Source organism: Agelaius tricolor, unplaced genomic scaffold, assembly GCF_023055355.1.
Source record: "Agelaius tricolor isolate 1412-34295 unplaced genomic scaffold, bAgeTri1.0.p SCAF_12, whole genome shotgun sequence".
Lineage (NCBI taxonomy): Eukaryota > Metazoa > Chordata > Aves > Passeriformes > Icteridae > Agelaius > Agelaius tricolor.
This window is the reverse complement of record NW_027269272.1, coordinates 23,136,062-23,154,721: the sequence shown is the minus strand read 5'-3', so window position 1 is coordinate 23,154,721 and position 18,660 is coordinate 23,136,062. Positions and strand designations below refer to the sequence as shown.

Sequence of the window (18,660 nt, the reverse complement as noted above, 5' to 3'; positions counted from 1 at the left end):
GGGGCAGCTCCTTTGGGCCAGGGAACCATCATCCCAAAAACACAGTCAGAAGGCAAAGTGCAGCTTTATGGAGGCAAGGGAGCAAACCTGGAAGCTGACTCTGTGCTTTTACCCAGCCTGGATGCTGCTCCCCACAGGAGGCACCTTTAGCAAAGCTGGGAAGTTGCTCAGAATGAAGTTTCTCACTGGTGTTTTTGTACAGAGCTTCAGGAACCCAACCAGGAGATCTCCAAAGCCCAAAACCCTGAGTTCCTGTGGGTGATTTGGGGGCTGTGCTGCAAAGAAAGGGGACTCAGTGCAAGGATGAGGAAAAAGCAGGCAAGAACTTCCAGCCTGCATCACTTTCCCAGCTGCTGGAAACAGGGAGAGGTGATGTGGGATAAGCAAATCCCAGATCAGGTTATTCACCAACAGAATTGGCAGCTGTGGGATTGCTCTGGAAGGGAAAAAAATATTGATTTTTATTTAATTGTTTTGTCCTCTGCTGCATGAAATGCCAGCAACCCAACCTAGAGCTTAATCTGTGATGCTGTACCTGCAATGAAAAACACCACATCTGTTGCACACCAAAGAGATTTAAGGCAGCTTTCTGGAAAGCCAGGGCTCTTTGAAATATTCATGAATCTTCAGCAGTTTCTTAAGATAGAGAGGAATGTCAAATAATCTCCTCTTCTGTAACATTTAACACCTTGAGCTGGGAAACCTTTGCAAGATGGAAATGCCCCCTCCCTTCTCTCCTCAGGACACTGCTGGTAATTCCTGTGATGCAGATCAGGTGTGGAGCTGGGGTAATTTAATGGGGCTGTCACTGCAAAGGCTGCAGTGCAAGAGGCTCAATAAAGCAGTTTTTAGTGACAAGGGGAAGGCCCGAGGTGTCAGTGCCATTTATGGGGATCCATGTGGAGCTCTGGAAAGCCAGAACTGCTGAAGGCAGGAGAGCTGAGTGGGAGTGATGCCTCAGGTTTGAGCTTTTGTATTTTTCAGGTTCTGTGCTGCTTCAGTGTGTGGATCTGGGCTTCATATCAGGGGATGCTGAGCTCTGTGCACAGAGCAGGGAGACAAAACAATTCCTGCTCCAGCTGGGCACCAAGGACAAATGATCCAAATCTCAGCCCAGGAGCACAAACCCCGTGGGCTGGAGAGAGAAAAACAAGCAGGGTGGGACTGCAGGGGCTAAAGCTGGGATGGGACAATGAACTGCAAGGTGCAAATGGAGCAGAACTGATCCAAGGCAGAGAGCCCGGGAGCGCTGGTGCATTTTGGGGCCATTTTGGTTCATCTTGGGTGCAGCCCTGGCTGGGCTCTGGTGCTGCCCAAGGTGGATCCATGGAGGAGATGCTTGGAATGAATCCCTGCTTTATTCTGGAGCTCTGCCCAGCCTCTGCTCCAGGGCAGCCTGCACAGGGCATCAGGAGGAATAAATCAGGGGGAGAAAGGCCAGAACTGGGCTTTGTGCTGCATTCAGGCAGGGCTGGGGCAGGGGTTTCTTGGAGGCAATCTGAGAAGAAGCTTTGGATGGGGAATGCAGCAGGCACTGAGGTAAACTGCAAATTTAATGATGTTTGCTGTGAGGACAAGCCCTGAGGGGGATGTCTGACAGTGTGGAGCCACCGTGCAGAACAACCTGGAGAGCTGCTCATTACAGAACAGCCCAAATCCACGTGGGAAGTTATTGCCTGCTCTTTCCTCATCCTTGCACTGAGTCCCCTTGCTGTGCAGCACAGCCCCCAAATCATCCACAGAAACTCAGGGTTTTGGGCTCTGGAGATCTGCTTGGGTTCCTGAAGCTCTGTACAAAAACACCAGTGAACAACTCCATTCTGAGCAACTTCCCAACTTTGAGACTGCTGAAAAATTTTCCAATTTTCTAATTTTAAACTTTCTCCAGAATAAATCTGTCTCTTCAGGAACAACGTGGATTGAGGTTTTGCAGATCTGTCACTGTGAATTATAACACTTCCACAAAGACTTTCTTCAAATCACAGCATTATTTTCAACAAATTTATTTTAAAACTCATCAAAATATTGATTTTGAGGTTGGAAGCATCTCAGCATTTTTCATTATTGCACCACATCCCTTCCTTTTACAACCAAATCGATGCATGAACGTGGCCATCTGGCATGGCACAGAGCAGGGAGGGGAACCATCCCCATTTCCCATTTGCCTTTGTTTCCTGGAGCATTTGGCAGCCCAAGGAGTGCAGGTGGCTCTTCTGTGCCACATAATGCTCCTGTTCCTCAGGGAAGGAGGTCAGTGGGATATAGACATTCACAAAGGTCTGGCTTGGGTTGCAGCAGAGTCTGGAAGCTCAGAACTGAGCTCAGCTACAAGAGCCCAAGGCCCAGGTGAATACAATTCTGCACAAATTACTTCATGTCATAGACATTTCTGTGTATCTGTGCACTCACAGATGTAGGATTCAGGATGGTTTGGGTTGGAAGAGACCTTAAAGTTCATCCAGTCCCACCCCCTGCAATGGGCAGGGACACCTTGCACTGTCCCAGGGTGCTCCAGGTCTTATCCAGCCCGGCCTTGGGCACAGCCAGGGATCCAGGGGAACCCACAGCCTCCCTGGGACTCCTGTTCCTGTTCCTAACTGCCCGCACAGTGAAGATTTCTTTTAATAACCAGCCTAAATTCTCCCTCTTCCAATTTGTACCCATTATATATACACATATATATTATACATACCTGTATTATATATACACATACATATGACATATTATACATATTACATATGTATAATATATATATAAATTACATATTATATATGTGTGTATATATATATGTGGTTTCTTTTAATAATCAGCCTAAATTCTCCCTCTTCCAATTTGTACCCATTATATATATATAAAAATACATATATATTATACATAGATGTATTATATATACACATATATGACATATTATACATATTACATATGTATAATATATATATAAAGTACATATTATATATGTGTATATATATGTGAAGATTTCTGTTAATAACCAGCCTAAATTCTCCCTCTTCCAATTTGTACCCATTATATACCTATGAGTGTGTGTATATATATATTATATATACATATTTATATGTATATATATGACATATTATACATATTACAGATGTATAATATATACATAAATTACATATTATAATATGTCTATATATTATATATACACACATGATGTATATTTTGATGAGTCCCTGCCAGCCCTGCTCACAGCTGCTCTGCTGCTGCCAAATCCCAGAGATGGAAGTTTTCCCTTAAAATTCCAGCTTCCCTCCTGCTTGGTCCTAAAGCAGAGCATCACTTCAGAGCATCACTTCTGAACTGAGCACCCCCTGTGCTGTTCATCCTCTGCCCCAGGGCTGGGGCTGTGGCCCAGCTCCACTTGGTTTTAGCTCACAGGAGCTCATTAAATTCTTGATTTAGCCAAGCATTTGGCATTCCAGGGATGCCAAATGGGATTCCAGGGATTGAATTCCAAGATTTGGAATTCCAGGGATGCTGTGGCAATGAGGAGCAGCTCAGCTACCCCATGGTCCCCTGGGTCTGGCACTCTGACCTTTGTCAGGCACAGAGGTGGGAATATCATCAACAAAAATATTCCACTGCCCTGAAAATGCTGCCAGGGCTCCATCCCTTCCCCTGCTTCCTGTACTAAAATGAAATCCAAACACATCATGAGGAAAACTGACACAAACCCTCAGCATGTGAAAGAGCAGTAACTACATTCTAGTTTATTGACTGCAGTCAAGTTTTATTATGCCTCAAATAATTAAATACTGCAACCATGACATTAAAAATACAGGCCAATTTACCAAAATAATTGTATTCTGAAGATTATGTACATATTATACATTTTACAGTCTCATGTAAACTTTTTTTTTTTATACATAAGGTAAATCTGATTTATGGTAACTAGAAAACCCAAAATACTCACTGACAAAAATCTTCCTATGAAACATAAGCACTGGATTTTGGGACAATTAGGAAAATTGCAATGAATGGAAACCAACTATAAAACATAATATAATCAAGTTAGTAGAAAAATGAATTAAATTACATTCATATAAAAATTGAACTGAAAACATTGCTATGCATCATTATTAAAAAAAACCCAAAAAACAAAAAACACCAAAGGGAAAAACCCCCACTCCCTCTCTTTATATATTAACACAGCCTTTGATGGGGAGCTCCCCTGTGCCTCATTTCCAGCAATGGGGCATAGCCTGGGAAATCCAGATTCCCATTCTCCTTTAACATATATTAAATAACTAGTGTCTGTACCAATACAAATATTGTATAATTCATGCACTGGGATTATGTTCAGGGTAGCCCACACCAAGGCACAATTTTTGTGTCATTTCCCCCCCTCCCCTCCCCAGGTTTCAGCATGCAGTGCTGGAGATGTTTGCTAAACAACTTCTGTGGGCTTTGGCTCGAGTCTGAGGCTCACCCTGGGGCACACAGAAATCCTTCCAGCAGATTCTTGTAAATAAATAAGGAAAAAGAAGGTAAAGGCCTTAAGTTCAGCATCTTGCACCAACTGTGTCAGCTCAGCTACCACACCCTCCAGGAAACATGGCACTGAGGCAACATCATTCTGGGTCTGGCCAAATATTTTATATATTAACAAGGACAAGGAGATTGCTGCTGATGTAAATCTTCATCCCTGTGACAGCTGTAGTGTTTTGATTTGGCATAATGGAGCTCCAAGTCTAAATTGGTTTTCAGCTCCCAGCTCCTCTCAGCACAGCCCCATTTGCATGAGCAGCCAGGTACTGCCTGTAATTGAAGTACCTGGGAATGCTCATTAAAATAAATGCATAATTGAACCGTATCTAAACAGCTGCCAAAATTAACAGCTGGCAACTTGGCTGCATTCTGAAGGCTTGTAAAGTTTGCATATTTTATAACTGTTCTGCACCTAGAAAAGGCCTGGTCCTGCAAAGGGCACGGCCTGTGCTTGGCTTTGTGAGGTTACGAGGAATTTGCAGCCCTTGGTCAGAAAAAATCCATGGAAGACAACGAGCTGGAGTGACTGAAGTCACCTGGATTTAGGCACTAGGAATGTTCCTTCAGTGGTGAGTGCACCTGACAAGACACCAAACATTCTGTCAGGCCTGGACAAGGTGAAAGTGTATCCAAAATGGCCTCTATAAACCGTGCCCAGAGTTACAAAAAATCCAACCTAGAGGATGTCTGGTTATGTACAGCCTGGATAGAAAAGAAATCCTAATCTAGAGTATCAAAATACTGTATTCATATAAACAAAAGACAGCACCTAATAGAAAAGTAAAAAGTGGAAAACACAAGCTTTTCTTTTTTTTTTTTTTTGAAATTAAATACCCTAAAAAAAGTTGGTTAAAAAAAAACAAAACCACAACAGGAATTTGTGTACTGGAAAAAGAAAAATGAAGGGAGAAACTACATCTCCCCTCGTCTGCGAGTTTTTGCTGCAACAGCTCTGCCTTCCTCCTCCTCCTCTTCCTCCTCATAATTTTCTTCATGAATTGCTTTCTGGTTGTTGTCTTCTTGCATTTCTTGCTCTTGGTCTGTCCCTCTGTCATTCTTTTCGTCTGCCTGATTGGGGAAAACAAAACAAAACAAACTTACTCCAGATTCAGTGCCAGTTTCCTTATGGCTTATTTTAGGGCAGTGAAATGATTTTCAGCTGGAGCTGTGAGAGCTGATGGGCAGAAGTAGAAAAAAAATTTTTCCAAAGCCTGCAGGGAGGAAGAATTGACACAGAGATGGAAGGGTAAGGAAAAGGAAGTTGGGACAGCATGAAATGTTCAGCTCTGTGGCCCAAAGCAAGGTAGAACAATTATGATGTCACATCCCTGAGCCATGAGCAGTGTGGGCAGGGTTTGATCTGTCCCTGAGCCCTTGCACAGAACTCACAGTTTCCTCATTTTCCCCATAGGGCTCCTCAGCATTGTGCTCCAGCTCTCGCTTCTTCTCTTCAGTCAGATCCTCCTGCACCTGCAAAGCACAAGAGCTGTTCTGTGTGGTTTAATTGCCTTTCAAAGAGTGCCCTGTGCCACAACTGGGCACATGCTCACATATTTTTACAGAATATTTTTGCAGAATGGTATTATGTGATATTTTTACAGAATGAAGATTCTACAGAAGGGAGAAGAGAGCAGGGAGAGGTTAAAGGAGGATAAAAAGAACCATAACCACCCAACAGTCAGGAAACTCACTTCCTCTGAGAGCATCTAACTTTTAAATACAATTCTCACAGACAATCTCCTCCTTGGAGAGAGCAAGTCATGCTGAATGTCTCCCTGATGTTCAGCTTTTGGATCTCTCATTCCCCTCTGTTCTGCCAGCACTCTCCCTCCATTCCATGCCCCACTTCCCATGTTAGGTGCAAATTTGAAAGAGGAATGTTTTGGAGTGAACTTGATTTCCTTTTGGGAAGTGCTGCTGTGCTTGTCTGCTCCAAAGAGTGTCCTGTGAGCTGGGTCAGAGGCATCCATCACACCAGGGTCACTCTGGGAAAGATCTGAACAGCAATATTTGAGTCCACCCACTAAAGGAACTGATCCCCACTGCAGCATCTCTTTTCTCTTAATTGCTCACTCAATCACTGCTGCCTGTTCCCTGCTCCCACTCAGCACAGTGGGCACATCCTTTCTGAGATGTGTATAAATGGCTCCTGGAAGCCAAAGAGCAGCTCTGCCCAGCTCCCAGTGGCCTGCTTGCATGTGAGCAGCAGCATTTTGCCAAGTGCACCCCAGCTAATCCAAAGGGCTCCCCATGAGGGAGTGACAGCAGCCAATTCCAGGGCTTTGTTTGAAAGGGGTTTTGTGGGAAGCAGAAACAGGAATTCATCAGGTACTGCTGAGGGGTGGCTCAGGGTGGTGCCTGCATGACATGAGGGGGAAAGTCCCTTCCCTCCCTCTCTGCTCCAGCTCCATGTGCTGTCAGCTTCCTGAGCAGCTCCAGGAACTGCAGCTTGGATTGCTCAGGAGGAGCACAGATAAATCAAAGTCACAGCTACAGAGTAAGTAAGTGGCCAAGGAAGCAGTTTGCTCAGAACTGCACTGTGTGATTAGAGATTAATGAGGTTTTCCGTGACCTTGAGGTTTCCAGGAAATTTTACTTGTGTTGTGAAAGGCTTAATCTTTTCAATTATTGCACAATTAATGCTGTGTGGCATGGAAGACTAATGGATTGCAGCACAGGAGCCTGAGTAACCCAGAGTGTATCCAGAAGGAGACAGCAGAGTAATGGCAAAGACCTCCCGGGTTTGCTAAAGTCAGACAAAGAGATTTGGGTTCATCCTGCAGTTCCAAAAGACACCAAAGAGTGTTAATGGAGCTGTGCTCTGGTGCCTGAGCCTCCACCTGCCCTGGGTCTGTGTTCTTACCTCCTCTTCTCCCTCTTCCTGGTATTGTTCATCCACATTATCCTCCTGCTGGTCAGGATTTCCTGCCATCTGCACAAAGATCACATAAAAATTCAGATCTATGAGCTTGCCTAATAACCAGAGGGCTGAAGATTAAAGCTTCTTGTTCTGGAACTAAAGCTCTCTGTAAAGCTGAAGTAACAATTGTGGCAGGAGAAGTTTTAGTGCATTCATTAGCAGCAGTGAGAGCCCAGCTCTGTGATTTAAAGCTGCCCTCAATTAAAAAATTGCAGGAGGAATATAAGAAAAATCACTTCACAGAATAAAGCAAGACTTTCCATATTAAGCAGGAACACAATGGAATATTCACCCCACTGCCATAAAAATTCAGACTCTCTGTGCCTGGAGGAGTTCACAGCTCCAACACAGTTGAAATGTGCAGCTTTAGCCTCGTGAAGGAGCCCCAGAGGTGCCTCTTTTGCCTTTACCCACCACCAAGTGCTCCTCCATTCCTGGATGTCCTTGTTTCTGACCCGTTTCCTTGTGCTTCTCATTCTCCTCAGGCAGGTTTTCTTCTCTCTCTTGCTCAGCTTCTTCAAATTCATCTTCTCCCTGATTATTGGGGTCATCAGCAGGATTCACATCTTCCATGGCTGCCTTCTGTAATTTACAGGAGGAAGTGTAAATACTTTTAGCCCATGGTTCAGCTGCATTTCCCTTGAAGGAACAGCAGCATGGGCTGCCAGAGCCAGCTCCATCCCCACAGGCAGCAGCTGGAACCTCTGCAGGCTCACTGAGCTACCTCAGCACGAGCAGGGACAGAGGTGCAGGCTGCTGAAACCCACAGGATCTGAGCACTCCTGTCCCAGAGCTGCTGCACAGCCCGTGTTTACTGACCAGCTGACAGTGCCTGATAAGGCCATGGGAACAAAGATAAGAGCTGAGTGCTCACAGCTCCACAGAGCTGATGGCATCACTCACTATCAGCCTGTCCTGCTCTGTTGACCTTGGCTATGTCGACAAGAAAACAAAACACTTTTCACCTTTGCCAGGCAGAAAAGGAGCATTTTCTGCTTATCATTCAATAAAAGCAGTTTTTTTATCTTTACAGAAAACAAGTAGGAGATCCCTTAGAAATATTCACTGTAGTTAATTTGCTGAATGGGAGGGGAGTAAGGAAGGTGCACTTGATGTTGACAGCTCCAGGTAAGCTGGAGCTTGGGGGAAGGCCCAGGGTGATTCTCCTGCCCCAGATCTCTGTGCAGTTGGTATCAGGGCTCATTCAGTGCTGACCTACATCCTCTTTCAGGACCTCACACCTCTGCACTGACTCCAGCTGGATACAGAGCCTCTTGAGCTGGCCTTTAATTAATGACAGCATGAAAAATCCCATCCCCTCTCATTTTGCCTGGGCACTGCTGGTAGTTTTTGAAGCCAAATGCACCTGTTCAAGTCCCAGCAAAGACCAAATCCTTTATTCCACTGAAAGCACAGATCAAAGGAATGTGGAAATAAACACCTTGCTTCCCACAAGGGAGCCGTTTCCTTTTATTTCTTCCCAAATGAGTAAGGACACCTTTAAATAGATTTTAGATGCTGTTTTCAACTGTCAAGCCTGTCTTCCTAGCAGACCTCTGCTTATCTCATTTCTATAAGGTGCAATTATGTCAGACGAGACCTGTGGGTTCTCACTTCAGTAACACTGCAACCCTCAGCATCTTAATTCATACTTACTGATTCATCAGCCTGCTGATTTTCTGCCTGATGTTCTGCTTCTTGCTGTTCATTTGCATTATTCTGATCATCATCCTCACCTTCATCCTGGTGCTGGTTGTCGTGTTCATAAGCTGAGGAATTTTTTTAGGTGATTATTGTTTTACAGCAGTTTTTAGTTATCCTTTTAGGAGTCTGCTACAGACAAGGCTCCACATGTGTTTTTAGCAGTGGGAAACCTCTACATAAACAGATAATGCTCACAAAATTGATTTACTCCTAATAGGAAACAGAAATTAAAGGATCAGGCCAGGCTGGATGGGGCATTAACAGCCTGGGCTAGTGGAAGGTGTCCCTGTCCATGGCAGGGGTGTGGAATGAGATGAGAGCCTTCCAACCCAAACAATTCCATGATTCTGTAATTTAAAGAGCTCAAACAAACCCACAGGCAGAGCCAGGAGCACAACCAAATCCACAGAGCCTGGCAATAACGGCTCAGTCAAAAGGACACTTTTCCTTTCAGGAATGTGGATATGATCTTTAGTAATTCCTCTATTTCACTCAGTCAGTTCAGCCATGGTTATTTGAGCTTCTGGTTTTAAATTGCAAGTTTATGTTTCACTTGAATCCAATCTGGATATGAAATGAATATTAAAGTCTCCCATGCAAGGCAGTACACAGGGAGCCTGTGAGCATGGCAGGGACACAAATTCTCTCTTACCTCCTTCCTCTTCCTGAATACCTTGCTCTTCCTCCCCTTGTACAATGTCCTGGTCCATGTTATCATAATGAGCCTGTTGGCTGAGAACATTAAAAGCCAAGCATCATTTCAGTTTCAAAAGTGTGTTTTCTGCTTTAATAAACAAACCCTCCACCTGCAGCTCTGCCTCTCTCAGCAGCTGCCAGAGCAGGCCCCAGTTTCATGCTCTATTATCTGATAATTTCTCACATCACCTTTCCTGAAAAATGCTTGATAGAACAGAGACTTTCTTGTGCTGCCACCCTGACTTTGTGTTGTGTGTCTCTGTATGTGGAGCCTGCGGTCCTGAAGGATATGGGTCAGGCAAAGAGCAAAGTCAGGACTCTGAATTTTAGGGAACAAAGCTCCAGCCCTTCAAGGAATGAGCCAACAGAACCCCCTGGAAATCTGCCCTCAGGAACAAGGGCCCAGAACAAAGCTGACAACACAAACCCAGAGCACAACAAGCTCAAGAGGGAGAGTTGCACCTGAGGCGGTTTTTGAAGAGTTTCTCCCCTTGCTCTGCCTGTCTCTGCAGCTGGAGCTCTCTCTCCTGGAGCTGCTGCTGCCTCAGGAGCTGCCCCCTCAGCCTCTGCTGCTGCAGGGACTCCTGCTGCTGCCTCAGCTGCTTGGCCTCCTCTGCTCTCTGGGCTCCAAGGTGCTGCTGCTCCAGCTGCTGCTCGTAAGCTGCTTTCTGCCTCTTTGTTGGTGTTACCTGCCACAGAAACGTGTTAGTCACACATTCATCATCCTCTCAGTGATCAGAAACAAGCAAGGAGAAAGCTGTCCAGAGGGAAAAACAAGCTCCATGCAATGACAGCAAAGGTATTTTTAAGTTTTTGTGTCCCTGCTTGAAGTTAAAACATTTCTTGGAACACAGACTGGAAGTGTTGGAGTGTTTGTGGAGTATACGAGGAAGAAAGAGGAGATTGTGGGCTAAGGAAAGCCATGCTTTTCCTGTAAATAATAATAAAACCTCCCAACATATTACACAGTAAAAGGAGGTTTTGCTGACTGATAAGACAGCAAAACTTTCCATTGATTTAAGGGGTAATCTCAGGGGGAGCTGCTTTTAGCCTTAAGTGAGACACTGCACATCTTTTTATATTCAGCAATAACTTAGACTAACTCCAGCTTCACAGCTTAACCCACTGCTGCTGTTGTGACCCTCTGCACCTCTTCAGCACCAGCTCCTCATTACACCAGAGTGACACAATTAATCTGCCAGGAGAGAAAGTGTTTACAAAGCCTACAGTGAGACCAGTGAAATGCATTTTCCACTGCAGATCCAATCTAGGATGCAAATCCAGGTTTTATTCGCTGGTTTTATTTAGAGCTGCACACTGACTTCCCCTGGCTATTTTAGTCATGTTTGTCTGGCAGTTAAAATTCCCTGTCAAACAACAGTGAGCACTGAGCTGGCAGTGTGTTTGCAGAAGGCAGGTACCTCTGACAAGGAAACACTCTGCAATTTGCTGAGATGCATCAAGTTACCAAAGCAGAGCAGTTCTCCATCCCAGCCTCCCTCTCACTTGCTGAGTTCTCCATCAGCTACCATGGGCCTCAGGTTTAAAGGGGGAGACAGGATTCAGTCTGCTGCTCTTTTTTTTTTTTTTTTTTTCTTTTTTATTTTCCATCTGCTGCTTTTGATCAGCAGAATTAATGTTCATTAAGGTCTGGCCAGCACTGCAGTACAAGTGTGCTCAAGTTGAGCCTGAATCCTATTGCATCCAAGTGCTTTGAATCCCAAATTTTCTATAAACATGACAGTAATTTTATCTAAAAACCAGCGAGTGCTCTGAATCCCAAACTCTCTATAAAAACTTTATTTTTTCCTAGAAATAGAGGTGACTGCAATACAAGGCCAGCAGTGAAAAGAGAAGCCTCCAAACAGCAGATTTAATCAATTAGAAAAGAGCTCCCCACCTCTGAGTGCAGGTGATCACCCAACATGTTGGTTTCCTCCTCCTTTTGCTCCTGCTTTTTCCATTCGTGCTCTTCTGGGGCTTGGTCCTGCTCCTCCTCCAGGTGCTCAGGCTGCCCTGCCTGCTCCATTTCTTCCTCCTCAAGCTCCTTTTTGCGTTCCTCTTCCATCTGCTCTGCCCGTTGCTCCTCATCCTCTCCAGCCTCCTGCTGCTCCTGGATGTTCAGCTCCTTGGCATTCTCGGGAGCCCCTCCCTGCACGTGGAAAGGCTCAGCCCTGTCCTGCTCCTGGCTCTTTATTTCTTCTGCCTCCCTTGGCTTCTCATTCTGCAAAACAGACACAGGATTATGTGTGTACAACACATTTATGGATTTCAGTTTCAAGAGAGCCAAGGACAGGCTTGGATCCTTTATGCCAGCCCAGAGCTGTTGTCAGGAGGGCCAAATGCCTGCTTTGGAACGAGCTCCTCCTGCCAGATGGGGTCATTACCTGGTTTGTGGCTGTACAGCTACACAAGGTGTTGCACAGTTCCACCACAGAGTAAGTTAAGCCTCATTTTAGTTGAAAAATGAAAAGCTCTTACAATTCTACAAAGCCAGCTTTGTGTTTTAGAGACACAGTTTACTGCTGGCTTTGGCAGAACTGGGTTCACGGCTGGACTCTTAAAGTTCTTTTCCAAACTAAATGATTCCAAGATTTTTATTTCATGTAGAAATTCTTGTAAAACAAAATCACAACTGTTTTTTCTTAACTTCTACATTTACTGCAACATTTACTTCTAGATTATACGTTTTCTGCTTGAACCTTGGTGTGCCAATTTTAAATTCACCAATTTGCCACTGAAACCTTATAAAATAAAAAATTATTCAGAACTTCTAAAAGCTTTCTGTAACACTTGACACAGCTAAAATTTTAGAATTCTTATTTAAAAAATTTAAATTTTGACTTATAAAACAAAATCATAACTGGTTTTTCTTAACTTCTTCCTTTACTTCTGCATTTACTTCTAGATTACACGTTTTCTGCTTGAGCCTTGGTGTACCAATTTTAAATACACTGACTTCAATGTGCCATTGGAACCTTTTAAAATAAAAAAAATATTCAGAACTTCTAAAGGCTTTCTGTAACACTTGAGATAACTAAAATTTTAGATTTCTTATTGAAAAAATGCAAGTTTTGAGCAACTTCTTAAAACAGCTGGTGTAAATACACTTCAAACTGGAGACCAGTCACGTGAGCGGAGACCATCACGAATGGATTTCCTTAGCGCTCAACAATTAAACCGCTCCTCCAGCAGTGACAGGGGTGCACAGTCACACACACTCTCCTGAGGGACACTGAGCACCCTGTGCTGGGTCAGAGGCCCTGCTGGGCTCTCTGGAGCCCCTCACCTGCTGCTGCTGCTGCTGCTGCTGCTCAGCCCCGGCTGCGGGGGGCTCTGGGGGGCGGCTCTGGGGGGACGGGCCCCGCGCCTGGGGCTGCTGCTCCTTCCCTCCTTCCTCCTTCTCTGCATCTTGGAAACTTGGGATTTTTTTGAGTGTGTCCTTCAGCTGTTTGTACTCCTCCACCTGAGTCTAAAGCCAACATGTTAATTAGAGTGTGTCCAAATTAATTTCTTAATCAAATGTAGTCACCTTGAAGTTGCTGGTAGGGCACGTGGTAGAAAGCTTGATATTCCAGGGACGGGAGCTTTTAAAATATAATTTTTTCCTCCAAACATTAGATGACACTGATCCATCAGGATCTTTTCAAAGTGCACATGCATACCAAAGTGTATTAAAAACATCTCTGTGGGACAAAGAAGAGGAGTTGTTTTATTCATGCCAAGCAGGAGAAGTGTCAGAAGGGGATGATGAAGCTTTCCTGGCAGACTAAAGTGAAGGAAGTCAAAAGCACCACAACTTCTCCTTTGCTGGTGAAAAGAAGTGCAGCTCTTTCAGAAACAGAAGTTTTAAAGTACATCTAGATGTCATGAAAATGCCAAGTGCTCAACATTTAGACAGGTGTTAGACAAGACAACAGCCAACATACAGAACTGAGGCAAAGAAAATCACAGTGGTGAAGAGCAAGGGAAAAGCAGAAGGGAAAAAAAGAAAAGAAATAGAAGGAAAATGTAAATTTCTACAGGCTTCCTGAAATGCAACAGTAAAATGTTGGAATTTTATTTGCTGTTTAACTTTGGACAGGATGAGAAAGCTTAAATGAAAATCCAGCAAGGTTGGTACCCCAATCCCTGGTTCTGCAGTAAGAAGATTTCCAATTAAAGAGGATTTTTTGGGATGGGCAGGGTGTATAAAAGCTGCACACACAACAGGTGCCACACCAGAGAGTTCCCCTACTGCTCCAGGGGACGTGTGGGTGTGTTTGAGAACCTCCACAGGCCTATGGATACCTAAAACAGAATGGCCTAAAGGGAAAGCAGAGTGCACAGCAGAGTCACTAAACTGAATATTCTGAGTCAATGCCACAGCTTAAAAGGTGCTGATAGTGGCAGAAAACAGGGTTTATTAAAATGTATAATTAATCTGCCTGGCCAGGAAAAAGCACTAAGACCAAAACACTTTAAAGATTCAGGTTAGTGCAGTATTGACTACTGGTGTTCAATGTCTAGAATACACCCAGAAATAGAGGGATCATTAATGGAGCTGGGAAAGAATCCCCTGGGGACTTTCTGCAGCTGGTTTGCAGGAGAAACCACACAAAAGTGTGAAATCCCCTCTGCTCTCAAGGCATGTGCAAGGCCCTTCCCTGGAGGGTGCCCACAGGACAAATGTCAGAGCCTGGCTGCAGACAGAGAGGCTTTGTGTGACACAGGCTTTTTAATTAAAGAACTGAATCCAAGCCAGGAGAGTGGAGAGCTTCCCTTTGGGCTTGATGAACCTCAAAGCAGCCCCTCCACGTGGCCTTGTGGGATTTCAGATGTTATCAGCACACACCACACAGCAAATGTGGCCAGTGGGAGAAGGGCTCAGAATTAGCTGTGGCCAGTGGGAGAAGAGCTCAGAATTAGCTGTCAGTGTGGGTTAGCACTGCAGCTTATGATTCTTCAGATATTCAGTCTATGAGGGACCTTCCTGATCTTTCCCTGTTTTTACATATATTGACAGGCACAACAAGCAGAACTGGGGAAAAAAAAATTCCACGCTTCTAATGCTGCTAACAATTTTGTGGACTGTGAAAACGCCTAAATGAAGGAAATCAGTCAGGAATAAAAATAACTTCACACTGCCTAATTGCCTTTCCCTGTGATCTTTCACCAAAAGTCTTCCTCTGCTCCAACATCACTCCCACTTCCAGATTCCCTGTGGCCCCCACAGCTTGCACTGGCACAGCTGACTGAGCCTGCAACAGTTTGTGCTCCATGGATAGTTCACTTGAAAATGACATTTCAGGAAATTGATGCTGCTGGCTCTTCTAGAAACTAATCTAAGCTGCACCTGGAGTTTTCATACCTGCACACACATCCCCATCTATGTTCTGCTGCTGCTGCACTGATGTGCACTGCCCAGAGCAGCTGGGGTTGCCCCTGGATCCCTGAAGTGCCCAAGGCCAGGATGGACACTGGGGCTTGGGGCACTCTGGGATGGTGGAAGGTGTCACCATGGCAGGGGTGGCACTGGATGAGCTTTTTCCAGCCCACTCTGGAAATCCATGAAAACCTCACAACGTCCCCAGGCAGACACAAGAAGAGATGTGACACCAGCACCCAGTGAAGGTCAGAGTGGAGGGTGCTCAGAGCAGTTCCATCAGAGAGGACAGAGACAGAAAGGCACTGACAGCTCCCAGGGAAGCAGAGACTCTTTTGCCAGGACCACATGCACTGCTGGGCTGGCCCTGCTCTGTCCCCTGAGCCCTCTGGGGAGCAGCCCCTCTGTGCCATGCACTCCTGGGTCCCCATGCCAGAGGCACATGCAGCACCCTGCAGCCAGGAGAGGTTTGGAGACAGATTTGGGAAGCTGAGAGCCAGCAGGAGCTGCTTTCCTTCTGACCTGAGCAGCAGCTAGTGCACTCTTGTGGTCTTCCAATGTCACCACAAGCTCGTTGTGCTGGGACAGTAAGTTCTTATGCTGTTGCTACACAAAAAGAAGAACATCACACGTTTCACATAAAGTTCATTCTAAAGATCAGTTAGGGGGGGGTTGAACGAGGAAGATAATTCAATTTGTTTTGAAAAGAAAATCCTTAGCTGGAATTTATCTATTTCACATGGAATGCATATTAAACAGGCAGAGGAAGCAAGCACACCAGGAAGGCAATTTGGAGGCCAGGATGTGCGTAACTAAAATAAAATTAAAAGTAGGGGTAGATGTTGATGAACATTTAAAAAAAAAACAGATGGAAAACATTAGTTTTGGCATAGAGTTTTGCCAAAACCCGATTTTTATCTTGTAAAACCAAATCCTGATTTCTATACTAAACACTTTTTATTTTTTTTATGGGCATATGCCTAAAGTGCAGGTGGCCAAAGACAAATCCAGTCCAGCCTATTCCTCTGCTTTTCCTACAAAACAGAAACTACAAGTCTACAGCACAGCCTCTTCTGGGCTTGGGAAAACTTGGGAAAATTTTTCCCTCATGATTTTTAACGTAGAGCAAGGCCTACCTTGACATCCTGCAGCTGGGTGTGAATGTCTTGGTGAGCTTTTCTCAGCTGCCTGTTCTCCTCCCGTAAGTTATACAGGGATTCTGTGGAAAAGAAATTAGAAAGAAATACAGAGTTTAAACCTGGCTGGATTTGTAACACCAGGCTAAGCATTAAAATCAAGATTACAACACAAGTTACATAAAATCCCACACTAGTGCTGTAGTAAAAATTAGGCAGAATAACTGTATGGTTTGTTTTTCCCAGCCCTATTAAAAGCTTTCCATTTTCAAGCAGAAAATCATAACATTTCGTGAAATTTTCTATCAGTGCACCCAGCCTGCACCTGGAATTCTGCATCACTGCTCCTGCTGGGTGCTGCAGATGGCAAAATTCCCTCTGGAAATCTGAATCCTGGAAAGGCAGAGAGGAAGGCACCCTCCCCTCTTTCCCCACATCACACCTGGTGAGTGAGAGCTTTCTGTCACAGGACCCAGCCATTCCTTTGGAAGGGATGCCCAGATGGCTCCAAAAGCTTCTGGGATCAGGGACAAAGGCTTCTATTCCCACTTCTTACAGGATGTTGATGTGGAGCCAACAAACAACTTCTGCCTGCAGTGCAGACAAAGCTGCAAACAGCTCCAGAACCAACCCCTGTGTTAGGGACAGGTGGCAGAGAAGGCTCTGATGGACACAGCCCTATCCTTTTGCTCCATGGAGCTGGGTAATGAGGATGGAAGAGGCCTGAAAACTGCCCAGAATCTCCAATAGGAAACTGGACACCAAGAGTAAAAACTGAATTAATCACCCAAGTGTAGAGGTGCAACGTGCTCCAGAGGAGATGGCACATACAGGGAAAAAGGAGGTGTAAAATGTAAATAAAGTCACTTCAGAAAGAGGCACAATCACATCTCTGCCAGCAGTGGCAAATATTCTTAGATTGCCTTTCAGTTACAAACAAGAAGAGGCAAACCTTTTTTCCCAGGTTTATACCAGTCTTAGAATTAAAAATTAAAGACTGACTCAACAACCTCTGACACTGGACAGCTTTTAAGTGCTGGGTTTTTTTGCTATTTCTGTGACCCAGACAGAAACACAGAGCAGATATGAACAGATTTCAGAGAGAGGCCTCAGAAAATCATCAATAAAATGGAACTTTTCAGGAGGCAGAAGATGCACAAATAACCTGTGAGTGAGAACAGAGAAAATGTCTCTCTCACACCACACAAAGCCAAACACCCAATTTAACATGGGCAGGCAGACACAGGTAAATTTACCCTTCAGCTTGGAGATCTCCTGCTCCTTTTCCTGCTGCAGCTTTAGGTATCTCTCCTTGTGATCACTGAATGTCCTGCTAAACTCCTCTCCCTGTTTTCGGTGATCTTCCTCAAGGTCAGCGTGCTGTTTCTTCAGCTCTTCGTGTTGACTCTGCAAATACCAAGTTGGGACACTGGAACAGCTCTGTATCTGCAGATCTGGCTAATATTGTCTTTGGCAATTTGTTTAGTAAGTGCAGATGAATAGGAAGCATTCATAACAGGAAGGTTATTATTCAAAGCATGCACATTGCAGCTCCTTCCAAACACAAAATGATCTCTGTGATGAGCAGGCTCCTCTTCCAGAGCTGTGTCACCTCACCCCAGAGCTGCACTGTCCCCCTGGGAGCTGCTGAATGTGGCTCAGAAAATCCCCAAGTGCCAAACTACAAGAGAGCTGATAAGTCTGCCTCCCCTACCAGTAATTGCATCTGATAAGATTAAATTACCCACTGGAAAGCCTGACTAGGAAAAACTGCAGGAAACCAGATTTTAATAGTCAGAGGAAGGTTGTCCACACCCTGGCACTCTGCAGTGATGCCAGAAGCCAGCAGGCTGTGTCCCCCCAGCATAACCACAGGTGCTCTGCTGCCCCAGTCACCCACCTTCAGCATCTGGTGCTGCACGCTCAGGGCACTGTATCTGCTGTTGGAGTCTTGCTGGAAAACAAAAGCACTCCTGTGAAACCCCCTGGCACTCCCTGAGCTCTGCACACACAGCTTTGGGAGTCACCAGCCAAAAGATGCAGCTCCCCAGGACACAAATCCACCCCTCCCCTGGTTTGGAGCTCCCCAGGACACAAATCCATCCCTCCCCTGGCTTTGGAGCTCCCCAGGACACAAATCCATCTCCCCCCTTGGTTTTGGAGCTCCCCAGGACACAAATCCATCCCTCCCTGGTTTGGAGCTCCCCAGGACACAAATCCATCTCCTCCTTGGTTTTGGAGCTCCCCAGGACACAAATCCATCTCCTCCTTGGTTTGGAGCTCCCCAGGACACAAATCCATCTCTCCCCTTGGTTTTGGAGCTCCCCAGGACACAA

General features: G+C 45.1%; 1 protein-coding gene across 7 annotated transcripts in view; it reads right to left on the bottom strand.

Annotated features, from left to right (window-relative positions):
• Positions 1-3,699: 3,699 nt before the first annotated feature.
• The window catches only part of GOLIM4 (golgi integral membrane protein 4), a 29,684-nt gene continuing 14,723 nt past the window's right edge, over positions 3,700-18,660 (bottom strand). Inside the window, exons 4-16 of one of the 7 annotated variants that reach the window (XM_071438119.1) lie at positions 18,225-18,278; positions 17,581-17,731; positions 16,325-16,407; positions 15,711-15,794; positions 13,113-13,295; positions 11,724-12,047; positions 10,286-10,512; positions 9,780-9,859; positions 9,080-9,192; positions 7,838-8,005; positions 7,367-7,435; positions 5,893-5,973; positions 3,700-5,571 (exon numbers count right to left, since the gene is read on the bottom strand). In XM_071438119.1, the coding sequence (XP_071294220.1) occupies positions 5,416-5,571; positions 5,893-5,973; positions 7,367-7,435; positions 7,838-8,005; positions 9,080-9,192; positions 9,780-9,859; positions 10,286-10,512; positions 11,724-12,047; positions 13,113-13,295; positions 15,711-15,794; positions 16,325-16,407; positions 17,581-17,731; positions 18,225-18,278 (1,773 nt within the window). In that variant the 3' untranslated portion in view covers positions 3,700-5,415. Of the gene's footprint in view, positions 5,572-5,892; positions 5,974-7,366; positions 7,436-7,837; positions 8,006-9,079; positions 9,193-9,779; positions 9,860-10,285; positions 10,513-11,723; positions 12,052-13,112; positions 13,296-15,710; positions 15,795-16,324; positions 16,408-17,580; positions 17,732-18,224; positions 18,279-18,660 lie in introns of all 7 variants that reach the window. The other 6 variants (XM_071438121.1, XM_071438122.1, XM_071438118.1 and 3 more) reach the window with 6 other exon arrangements.